General features: G+C 44.9%; 1 protein-coding gene and 1 long non-coding RNA gene across 2 annotated transcripts; one reads left to right on the top strand and one right to left on the bottom strand.

The window, feature by feature from the left end:
- The first annotated feature begins 450 nt into the window (after positions 1-450).
- On the top strand, positions 451-5,046 carry LOC143509312 (uncharacterized). The gene is made up of 2 exons (XR_013129621.1): positions 451-744; positions 4,600-5,046. It is a non-coding gene; the product is annotated as an uncharacterized LOC143509312 (long non-coding RNA).
- suds3 (SDS3 homolog, SIN3A corepressor complex component) lies at positions 4,819-12,223 on the bottom strand. The gene is made up of 12 exons (XM_076997910.1): positions 11,975-12,223; positions 10,696-10,765; positions 10,518-10,573; positions 9,800-9,871; positions 9,628-9,647; positions 9,359-9,515; positions 8,990-9,085; positions 8,349-8,410; positions 8,071-8,092; positions 7,863-7,968; positions 6,836-6,920; positions 4,819-5,923 (listed from the first exon to the last, which is right to left on the bottom strand). The coding sequence occupies exons 1-12, from the start codon at positions 12,084-12,086 to the stop codon at positions 5,825-5,827; spliced, it is 957 nt and encodes a 318-aa protein (XP_076854025.1). The 5' UTR covers positions 12,087-12,223; the 3' UTR covers positions 4,819-5,824.
- Positions 12,224-12,419: the final 196 nt, after the last annotated feature.

A 12,419-nucleotide genomic window follows, 5' to 3' on the forward strand; every position in this document is an offset into this window, starting at 1 on the left:
CAGACAGCAGTTCAACGTGAACACACAAGATTGCGCACAGCACGCAGGTCTTCAAACAGGGTTTCTAGGTACCTGGTACACAAGCACTGAGGCAATTTGGTCAAATAATTGTTTGCATTATGTTGTACATGTTGCAGTTCATTTAAATTTGTAAGAAAATAAAAGTAAATCGAATAATTTACCTTTAAAAAAGCTACTGCCAGGAGCCCAAATAAATGACTTACATGCATTCTATCACACGCATTTAGCTTAATTATTGTTTGTGCACGCACGACCAGCTCTCTACTCTGCTTTACTCGCCGGAATTAATCGGGCCGAGCCGCCAGGACAGGATCCATTGACTAATAGCTCACGTGAAGAAATCACGCACGCGGCAAATGCGTGTCGGCGTTCCCCACGTCGCGCGCACTACACTTGGCGTCATCGATCTGTCACCATGGCGCCCGTTCATCCGCCACAGCGTCCTGTAGCCCCCTGACCAGATTACCAACGACAAACAACGGCTCACACAAATCTGTAGACCAGGGGTACTCAACTGGCGGACCGCGGTCCGGATCCGGACCCGAACGCAGTCCTGTCCGGACCCAATCTCATTCCTGATTAACTGGATACGGACCAAAACAAAACCGTAGCATTTATTTCAGGGCTATTGAAAAAACACTCCGTCACGAGTGATACGTTCGCCACCCCCCGCTCAACAACTTACGTTCGCCACCCCCGCCCGCACCGGACCTCGGGTCACAGGTATCTGCCAAAATTGGACCGCGGACAAATTTAGTTGAGTACGCCTGCTGTAGACACATATCTGTTTTGTCTTCATTACATACATTTCGCCAAAACGAGTTCTCTCTCTCTCTCTCTCTCTCTCTCTCTCTCTCTCTGTTGTTATATTTGTCTCAGACACTGGAATGACTCTTGTGTTTGTTGGATTATCGTGGTATATTCTATATTCTACCTAAATGGTCATTGAAACTTCCTGGTTAATAACAAATTACTTTTGATTTCCTCACACACCAAAGCCTTGGCAGAAATTAGTGGAAAACCTCAAGTTGTACCATGATTAGGGATTAAAATATTAAAAAGAATTTAGGCCTGAGCCTGATGTAGCTGTTGGCACCCTGCGTCATCATTTGTTGGGGATAATCCTGTCGCATCACACATTTGTATTTATCGACGTTACCAGTTTTACACCTCATCCAAGCGTAAAAATGTTTTTTTATTCATTTTTATTTTTTGCAAAGAAGACTTTTTCCAATATATGTCTTGCATTTTCATTTATTCATATATTATTTCATCCTGGAAAGACCACTATAAGTATGCACAATTCTCTCGAGAGGGAAAGTCTTTCAAAAGGAGGGCAAATGGCTACATAACAAGCGCGAGTGTGTTGCTCTGTGCTTATAGCTCAATCTTCCACGCGACACACTCACTGCTCACTTTATGAGAAACGCCTACATTATTCCCCCGCTGGCTACCCTATTAGACAGGCCTTAGACTTAACAGTGCTTTTCATAGGCGTCCAATAAAAAGGTGTATAACAGACTGCCACAGGTTAGTGGACATTGTGGTAGTACGAAGTTATCAGACACTGTACCCTTAATGCAGGCTTTACATTTCAGTGTTTTGAGATCAGATCAATATGCCAAAGGCATCTGTCTCTCAGCGGGGTGTCCAGTCCTTGTACCAATGGAACAGGAGCTTGGTTCACATGGCCTGCACCCTGTGATCTAGAGAGGGATACAATAGTCTGCACCCTGTGATCTAGAGAGGGATACAGTAGTCTGCCTCTAGTGGAAGCCTCTAGTGACTATGAGCTTGATGCCAGATTGGATTGTAGATTAGGTCACTGAGGCAGGTGAAGTCAGGTTCTAGGGGCAGGGCTCTAGAGGCAGAGAAACAAAAACCTTATGAAATGGTGTGTAACTAAAAGACTGTACTGTAAATCCTGTAGGACAAGCGACCCACAGGTGTCTCCAACCCAAGTGCACCCAAGGCCCTCAGAAGACCCATAACTTTGATTGCACTTGTAACAACTGGATGCTTGATTAAAACAACTTATTTGATCAACCTGATCCAACACAACACAGGATTATAACAAGCCAGAGAAACGTTGCAGGATGTCAAACTAATTGGGTCCTATGAAAGCACCTTCTCCAACCGCCCCCAGACACCCCAGAGAAGGCGTAGCAGCAGACCCAGGCACGTGCAGATCTCTGCTTGCCATTTGGTATTTAACTCCAGCATAGTTGAGCTGTTGCAAGTGGCTGTATTATTTTATTCTTTGTTCCCTTTTGATAATTCTTTTTATTACTATGTGACACGCGATCAGAATTCATTGTACGTCTTTGCTGTTCGCTACCCGTGGTGCTGTTTGGTGTGTGATCCGTGTTTTATCCCAGAGATGTGTGCGATGGTAGGTTTATTTATTTCAGCGTGTCTGAAGTATAGTGCTCTGAAGTGTTTGATGTGTGTTTTGCTCGGCTTCCGTCAGCCCTCTGTAATCACTGTAGCTGAGCACTTTGTGTTCTCGGTGTTACTTGATGTTTATATAATAATTGTTGTATTTGATTTGGATCATTTTGGTCTTTGGGAGTGGGTTCCTTCTCCGGTCATAGATATTAGTGAAGGTGGAGTACACCACCAACCTCTACACCAAACTAAAACGTGGCTGTTGATGATCATACAGAAGTAATCACAGAGAAACCTAACAGCTGTGGGATCTTCTTAAGCTTCACCACGGGAACCTCACCATGGAGTTCAACAGCTACAGCTGGACAGCCAAGTAAACTGCATTACAACTAAAGAACAGTTTACGTCAATCGTTTCCAAACTGTCTGTCCTGACAACCAGCAGTATGCCCATATGCAGCTCTACTAGTCTGAACTGATAACCTGCATCTCCATGAACAAAGCGGAGTTTTGTGGGTAATGGCATCTTGGAGGATCTCCTCCCAGACCTGAGAGGAGCACCAGTGAACTCCTGGACCGTCTGGGGAGCTACATGGTGTTGTCAGATTCACTGGTGCATAATGTCCCAGAGGTCCTGGACTGGATTCAGTTCTGTGGAGCGTGAGGCTCAGCCAATGGAACCAATGCCTTCATCATCCAGGAACTGCCTACACACCCTGCACCAGGAGGAGCCCTGGGCCCGTTGTACCAGTGTAAGTTCTGGCGGGGGTATGGTGGGCCATGGCAGTACTGGGAGACACAGTGAACCTTGTGATGGCCAGTACGGACGTGTCATGCTGAAGAAGCTGGGCTACGTGTGCATCCTGAATGGGTCACATAGACCGTCTGATTCTACCAGTAGTGATGAGGACGTGAAACTGGTTCACAATCACTCATGCTTGCTCACTGGACAGATGGAAATCTCTGATGTTCAATTTACACTGTGATGATTAAGTGTTTCCTTCATACTTTGAGTGTGTGTATATCAGCAGGAACACCCCGTGTGGATTAGACCTCTTCTCCAAGTTCTCCGAGTTTTCATTGGAGGTCAGCTAGTGCCCATCCATTCGGTTTTCCTCTGGCCAACGTACCTTGCCCTACACGAACCGACACACAGCCCAGGCTTTTCTCGCTTCTATTCTGTCCGAACTAACGCAGCAGAAACACACCGTGAAGCGTTTATGTCTTTGATCCGCCGGCTTCACCTCCAGCGTGGCTCCCTAGCAATGACATCACTTCTCATGGGTTGGGTTCTACAAATTCTTGCATGTGTTCAGTGTGCAGCATGGCCACAGCTGCGTACGTTATCATTTATAACCATTCCTTACATTGATATAATGAGCTGAAACAAGGCTGGCTCTGCTCTACCTTCGACTATGGTAATTAGGCAACACCTCTCGCTGATTGGGTGTGAGATTGATTATTATAATGTTGATTGGGAAATGAGCAGAAAAATTCAATGAAAAATGGCAAACTAGGAACCACTCAGTGATCCAATTTCTGCAGATTAACATAATTTAGTATAGAGGCTGGTCTCCAATAATGGATTCTTGTCCTACACCGACTAAGAAAGAGAAGTTTTATTTCCATCTAGGCGATCAGCCATTAAAAAGCGAAATGGGGTGAATTGATCCGTGTGACGCCTTAACAGCTTTGTGGCAGTTACAGGTGCGACATTCGTCCCCACAGAAAGCATTTCCACCTCCTCTCCTGTCCATTTGACATGGTGCTGACAACACAAAGCGTTTTGCCACACCGTTACTAAAAGCTGCCTGAAACGTCTGTCCTTGCCCTGTTCAGGAGAGCATGGCAGGCAAGCACAGCCTATAAAAGGCCCTTCTGTCTCACATTAAATTATTTGTCACAACGTCGTTTGTCTTGCTGGGCTGTAGTGCACTCAGACTGCTTTGTCAAACTTTACAAGATCAAAGGGAGAAGGGCTTTAGAGCGTCTGATCCTCACAAGATCTCCGCACTTATGGAGCTCTGTGGTAACTACGGTTACTGTCGGCACTACGGTTAGACTTAGGTTTACAAGTACCAAAGAAACTAAACAACAAAAAGTAATCACATCTACATCTGCAAACAATAAATGGGAAAAAGGGTGGGTGTGTGCCGGCACAATAATTGTCTTCACCTGTCTTCTCTGACAGGACTGTGGCGCTCGGCAGGGAGAAACAGTCATCTTGGCCTAGCAAACAGATGACGGCTGACAAAAGACTCGTCAGCACAGGAGACTGAAAAAGTACATTTTCAAAGGCAAAACCCTTTCCCCAACGCAACCCTGCACTACGCTCTGAAGGACACACGACACGAGGCTGGGTTCAACGTAGAGGCATGTGTTACTACAGTCAGCACCAAGAAACAGAAAGTTCATTTCTGAACCACATCGGATTTTATTTTTATTTCATATTGAATACAAAATTAAAACCAGAAAAGAAGTCTGAGTACTAAGTGTTCCATACAGTATACCAAAACTATAACCCGTGATCTGTAAAGCCGATTTTTCCATTTTCCATAGAGGGATCATTCACTTATATGATAGTTCAGGTAATTCACAAAGATTATGCTGTTAAATGTAGTCTTTGTGTGTGTCGTGTCCCCCCCCAAAAAAAAAAACAAACCACTCATTTATATTCCATTCCAAAACCAAATTGGAGGTTGTGATTCCAATATCAATAGCAATCAATAATAAAAAAAATTTACAAAGCATTCAGAGGTTTTAAACATGGTTCATTACATGTGCCAGATGACCCCTGACCCTAAACAACCCCTCGGCACGGCAGGTTCATATAGTGCCCCCCCTCCCAACGAGTTTTGGCCTGTGGACCTCATCCTTCAATAGGAAACACTCAGTGTGTATCTGCACCGGGACTGGGACTATATCAAGAACCTGGATCCATAAGAATAGGGTCAGAACACAGATTTGGTCCAAGGCCATGCAACTCTGCTCTGGTGCACCGTCGCTCGGCTGGTCACTGCTGGCTGTGTTCATAGTTGTGTTGGTGAGATTTAGGAGTGCACCACTGTTTCACAACTCCTTCAGTAGATGTGATTCCACATTGTTTAGCCTGTACAAAAACGTCACATACGCAAAACTGTACAAGAGAAATTAACACGTGTGTGAAAATATCCATCCTCAGTGTCCGGAAAGAAGAAACACGCCACCCGTCATGGCAAGACAGACATGATTCTGAATGAAGTTAACGTAGAGTCTCACGTGAAGATCAGGAAAGGAGAAGAGTGAGACTGGAGAGGGGGTGAGAAAGAGTGAAGAGCACTCTTATTTAGGTCTTACAGGTGTGACAGACAGACACACACACGACAGCATACGGGGTTCAGGGGAGGAGACTGGGAGGATGAGGAGGAAGGAAGTGTCTACACTGCTGAGCGCCGTCTGATGATGAAGGCCCCTCGCTGTAGCTGGCCTAAATAAATCCTCATCTTCGTACTGTCACTCGTCTTCCTCACCCAAATCTGGAGGGAAAGAGCGCACACACGCATACGAACATGAAGAATAAATAGTATCAATGAAATACTACCGTAGTATTTTAAATAGCAGGTGAACGAAGCATGCTGCAGTCTTTGAGTTTGAGGTGACTGGTGTGTAGAGGGGCTCCTGCTTCCTACCCAAACACCACCATACAAATCAGGAGCAGAAAACTGATTCTGGGTCAGTTTTTGGCTTTGCTCTCCCAGTTCTCTACTGGCTCCTGACTGTGGAACTGTGACTGATTCATTTAAACCCAACCACGCACACACAGCCGATTTCTATTTTCCTGAAGATGAGGGGTTGGTGAGTCGGGGTGAGTCCTATTAAAGAGTTCTGGAAGGTGCTAGTAGTCCTTTGTCTCAACGTTTGTCTCTTGGTCAAGATTGCCATGACAGCAATGGTGGACATTTTTGTCAAGACTACAGCGTGAGACAGGACGAGTCCCCGTGGCAGACACGACGTGACAGAATCCTGAGGCGTTTCAAAAAGTGTCACTGCCTGATGTCACGGAAACAAACGATGACCATTCTCAGCAATCAACGTCACCCAGAGCTCACACGGCTACTCTTAGCTCCGGACGCGGAGACGGACGGCCAGTGTTACTTAACACAAACACCCTGAACACAGAACGAGAAAAACCAAACGAAGAAAAAACCCCAGAAAAATAGGTGCACTTGCAGAAGGATAAAGATCAAATCACAAGAAGAGAAGACTACAAGAAACTCAATTAGAGGATTACAGCTGAGGTCCTAGATTAGGAAGAAATTAAGATTAGAGTAATCACCTAAATTACTGCAGACAATATTCTCATTTGCAGTCTTTTTTCCCCCTGCCTGAAGCTCTCAATATGTGGAAGAGCTCCAGTGCTAAATCACCTCAGGACTACAGACGCGTACCTCACCACTACCCACAGAACTGATGACGCAGCTGATCTTGGTATTATCCTTGGACTCCAGATAGATGGCTTGGCTCTTATGGTACCTGAGAGAGAACAAACAAACCCAAATCAAACAAAAACAAACGACATTAAAGCCGTGTGGTCTTTCTCACCAGCACTGCCCAACAGATCCTCTAGATCCATTATCAGACCCACAGATCCGTTACCTGCACGCTCGTCTCTGCAAAAACCAATATTGCAAGTATGCAAATGAACCCTCTAATAATTCCATTTATTGTGTGCAGAGCGCATGCCGACCACGCCAAGATGATCATTTATATGATTAGAGAAACATTAAGAATGGTTCAGACATGTCTTGCCCCAGGTCATCTATTAAATAGACATAATGGAATATTCCACTATGGTATGGAGCAATGACATGTAATTCCCTACATGGTTAATGTCTTGAAACTCTGTATAATCTATACGTATAGCTCAACATATATCGAAGTAGACACGTGTATTTCAAGTGTTTTACCAGAAAGCCATTGTTTTCCCTACATCTCCACCCACCTTGGACGTAGCTATCCCGAGAGAGTCCGAGCTGGACACTTACCACATCACACACACCCAAGAGCACTGACCTTTCAACAGCCATTGATTTCAATGATGAACTATTTAAACGGTGTTTACAAAGCCTCACATCACAACACTGCAACTGTGTTGCACTGTGGATGCAGTTCAGTGTCTGGCCCAAGACAGAACACACCTTATCACACTTAACACTGGGATTTCCGAGGCTTACTTGTGCCACCTTGTGGTGCCTGTGAGAACTACACCGCAGGAGGATTTAATAATAGTGACGTTCACACTGGCCATTTTCAGGGAGTAAAAGTTAAAACTGTATTTGTTCAAATCTCCAGCTATTGAAAACACGTGTTCCTTGCATTTCCAACTGATATAATGGAATCATTGGTGCTTCCTGAGCGCAGGGTAAAATGTCCCGCTGTCCTGACACATGCCCCCCCCCCCGGGACGGATCGTACCATCTCTTATCATAGTAGAGTTTTCCCTCCTCTGTCCGCGCCTCGTATCGCTGGGAGGGACTTTCCATGGGAGCGATGGGAAGATGTTCTGGGGAAGAGGGGGAGGCTAAAAACAAACAAACAAGTAAACAACACTGGAAACCAATATGGACAATGTAATTGTTGTTTACGGTCATGAGAAACCAGTGGCTTTTGAGCTGAAACTCACCCGGTCTCTTTGGTGACTTTAGCTGCAGGGAAATACATCAGTGAAATGTTAGAAACACTAGATATAATAATGGAGATGATGAGATATAATAATGGAGATGATGAGATATAATAATGGAGATGACGAGATATAATAACGGAGATGACGAGATATAATAACGGAGATGACGAGATATAATAACGGAGATGATCACAGCATCAGATGTTCCTCAACTGCCTCGGAGCTCAAGATGTTTGAGACGTGAGGGAAGCAGCTGGATGTGGTTTTGGTTCCATTACCTTGTTCAGCGTTCTCAGATCCTCCAGAATTTGCTCCTCGGTGAGTAGGTAGTTTAGCTGGGGTGTGTAGAGTTAAAGAAGACACACACACACGTACACACACACACACACACACACACACGCACGCACGACAGAACAACACTGAGCAGGTTTTTTGCGTGTGGTGGTACAGTGTATCTGGAGATACAGATATCTGGAGCAGGGTGTGTGTGTAGAGGATATCTGGAGCAGGTTGTGTGTGTGTGTGTGTAGGATATCTGGAGCAGGTTTTCTGTGTGTAGGATATCTGGAGCAGATATTGTGTGCATGTATGTGTGTGTGTGTGTGTGTGTGTGTGTGTGTGTGTGTAGGATATCTGGAGCAGGTGTGTGTGTGTGTGCGCGTGTGTGTGTAGGATATCTGGAGCAGGTTTGTGTGTGTGTGCGTGTGTGTGTAGGATATCTGGAGCAGGTGTGTGTGTGTGTGTGTGCGTGAAGGATATCTGGAGCAGGTGTGTGTGTGTGCATGTGTGTGAAGGATATCTGGAGCAGGTTTGTGTGTGTGTGTGCATGTGTGTGAAGGATATCTGGAGCAGGTTTGTGTGTGTGTGTGTGTAAAGGATATCTGGAGCAGGTTTGTGTGTGTGTGTGTGTAAAGGATATCAGGAGCGGGTTTCCTGCGCTTGTCTGGGATGGGGACAGGGTCGTTGGGTCTTCTCCTCAGCTTGCGTGTCATGATAGGCTTCACTTCCATGGAATCTGATCAGTAATAAACAGAACAGTGTTTCTTTTGTGCTGATTCACATTAAATGACAAACAGTCCTAAACATAAACTTGATGAAATGGGAACTAAATGAAACGACTCCACGGCCTGTAATAAGTTTCACGTTAACTGTTCGCCTCATCGACTCTGCAAATGAAGAGAACCATAACCCCCCCCCGTTCCCCTCCTCCTCAGTGTCTCTCAGCACTAGTGGGAGAAGAAAGAAGGAGGTGGTGTGGAGAAAGGGAGCTCAGTCCTGGCCTTCTCACCTCCACTCAGCTCCATGGTTAATTTCTCATTCTCAATCATCTTCTTCTTCTCCTCCAGTTCTGCAATCAAGTTCTCCTTCAGTTCCACCTTCTTGTCATCAAACTCCTTCACGGCGGCTTTCTTCTCTTTGATGTAGTTTCTTTCCACCTGTTCAGTCTGGCAGTGAGGAAGAGAAATGTCGGGACTAAACGCTCAACTCTCAGTTAAATAGGATTTTCCATTTGAATCCTTTGGCATTGAGATGTGTACACTGCTTATGCAATCTTACCTCAAGCTGGAGGAACAGATCTATAGAACCAGAGAAAAAAGAAAGAGGTTTATTCTATACTCAGACCGTAGCTCCATACAGAAATCAGCCTTTGTGAACACTGGGTTGCTGTGCCGCGCCGCGTGTGCCGTGCCGCGTGTGCCGTGCCGCGTGTGCCGTGCCGCGTGTGCACCTGCGTTGCGAAGTCTCTCCTTATACTGCTGTTCCAGCTTCTTCATTCTCTTCTGATACTCCTGCAGGGTGCCTGACGACACAAGAATGGTTTACACACCACTGTTAAAACCCACTATCTCCTACACACACACACACACACACACACCTCTGCCTGATCAGGAACTAAGACCCATACACTGCAACCATTCCTGTCTGTTTCTTTTTAAATCACCAATTTATTGCTTTTTGTAATTTTGAACATTTTTATCCAAATTATTTACAGTTTATACACTGACTGCTTTTAATTGCTTTCATGTAAAGCATTTGTTTTGTGTTTGAAATGTGCTATCCAAATAAACCTGCCTTGCTTATAGCTTAGTGGAATCAATGTGTGCAGGATATATAACTGATATTTGACAAGATGTTAGATGATTTCATAGGAAAGTGTGCCTTGGACAACACAGATTAATTCTACTGCTGGATCACATTAGACAGATTAAAGAGACAGTTCTGGCAAACTGATGATAGCCACGTACACATATCTATCCCCTTTTCAATAATTCTCTACTGGAAACTATTCATAATACGTTTCACCTATGTAAACTACTCCATGTGTAAGAATGGAAAATACATATTTAAGCTTAATATGTTATAAAAATCAATGATTACTTGTGTTTTTTTTAACTCTATCTGTTTTTACTGTCTCTGAAGTAAGAAGATCAGGGTGAGCTCATCACCTTCTTGGAGCTGTTGTAGTTGTCTTTTCAACGACGCCAGTTTGTCTTGGTACATCCTGCAGCAGGAGAAAGACTGACAGCATCAGCTCAAGAGCTGTAGGGGCGGCTAGGTTAAACATGGTAATAAAGGACGTTATTAGGGATGACAAACATGAGAAAGTCTACTTTATACACTCACTGTTCCTTGATCTCCACGTAATCATCGTCATCATGCTTTGCCAAGTCAGTTTCACTGGCGTCTTCAGTGTCTGAAACGGAACGGAAGCTGAAAAAATCACACAATATATTTTATCAAGAAGAAAAAGGTCGACGGAGGAGGAACTGAACCCTGGACATCAACTACCAGTTCGGAGGAGAGTCTTTCAAACACGCAATCCGCTCATTATGGGCCGTGCAACATAAGAACATCCAGTCAGCACAGTTTCTGCATGAAATCCCGAACCCATACAGGACCCTGTGGAAACTGCCCTCAGTCCAGAGTTAAAGACTAGCCTTCCCCCAACACTGACCTCTTTTACACCCAACTTTGACGCTTTGTTGCAACATTAACAGCAACATTAACGGTACTGCTACCTGTTCATTTCAGCTAGCCAACACTGTACTGACTAGGTTTATAAACTATGCTAGCTAGCTCCCTGGCTAATCTAGCTAGCTGTATTACCAACGGTTTCCTGCTATCGTTCTTACACGGCTGATATAAATACAAAATAAGCCACAATGGGCCACAAAGTAGCTAACTAGACAGCTGGCTACGCTAAACTAGGCTAACTAGTGCTAACCTAGCTAGCATGCTAACGCTACACGGGCTTTTATTTGGTAACCTAGCTAGCATGCTAACGCTACACGGGCTTCTATTAGGTAACCTAGCTAGCATGCTAACGCTACACAGGCTTCTATTTGGTAACCTAGCTAGCATGCTAACGCTACACGGCCTTCTATTTGGTAACCTAGCTAGCATGCTAACGCTACACAGGCTTCTATATGGTAACCTAGCTAGCATGCTAACGCTACACAGGCTTCTATTTGGTAACCTAGCTAGCATGCTAACGCTACACGGCCTTCTATTTGGTAACCTAGCTAGCATGCTAACGCTACACAGGCTTCTATTTGGTAACCTAGCTAGCATGCTAACGCTACACAGGCTTCTATTTGGTAACCTAGCTAGCATGCTAACGCTACACGGTCTTCTATTTGGTAACCTAGCTAGCATGCTAACGCTACACAGGCTTCTATTTGGTAACCTAGCTAGCATGCTAACGCTACACAGGCTTCTATTTGGTAACCTAGCTAGCATGCTAACGCTACACGGGCTTCTATTTGGTAACCTAGCTAGCATGCTAACGCTACACGGGCTTCTATTTGGTAACCTAGCTAGCATGCTAACGCTACACGGGCTTCTATTCCGCTAGCGGGCTAGCAGTAGCCACCGTGGCTAAACTAGCGAGAGCTAGCTCTACCTTCCTCGGAATCTCTGCCTCTGAAACTCCGATCATCGTCTTCATCCACACTATCGAGTTCCTCTTCGTCGTTGTAATAATCCACCATTGGTGACAGCAAAGTTGACGCCATCCGCTATGACCTGAACCTAAATCTACTGTACATGTAAGTATGAAACAGAACCAAGCAGCGGGGTCGGTGAAGACTCTGGTTTTTGTCGCTTGCAATCCAAAACAGCGCCAGTGGGCGGGTCCGGCAATCTGATTGGCTAGCCGATCGCCTACAAGATCACTGGGATATTGAGTTTAATATGGTCTAAACAAACCACCAACGCCACTAAAACCTATAAGCTGCTTGTAGGCTTTTCAAGTAGGCCTAGACAGGCACGTCTGCCATTAAGGCAGACCTTTAATAACGTCGTAATTTCATTATACAGACAGATTGGAATAAAATAAACCAAGGAAA

The sequence above is a fragment of the Brachyhypopomus gauderio genome, chromosome 3 (genome assembly GCF_052324685.1).
Source record: "Brachyhypopomus gauderio isolate BG-103 chromosome 3, BGAUD_0.2, whole genome shotgun sequence".
NCBI classification, from domain to species: Eukaryota; Metazoa; Chordata; class Actinopteri; order Gymnotiformes; family Hypopomidae; genus Brachyhypopomus; species Brachyhypopomus gauderio.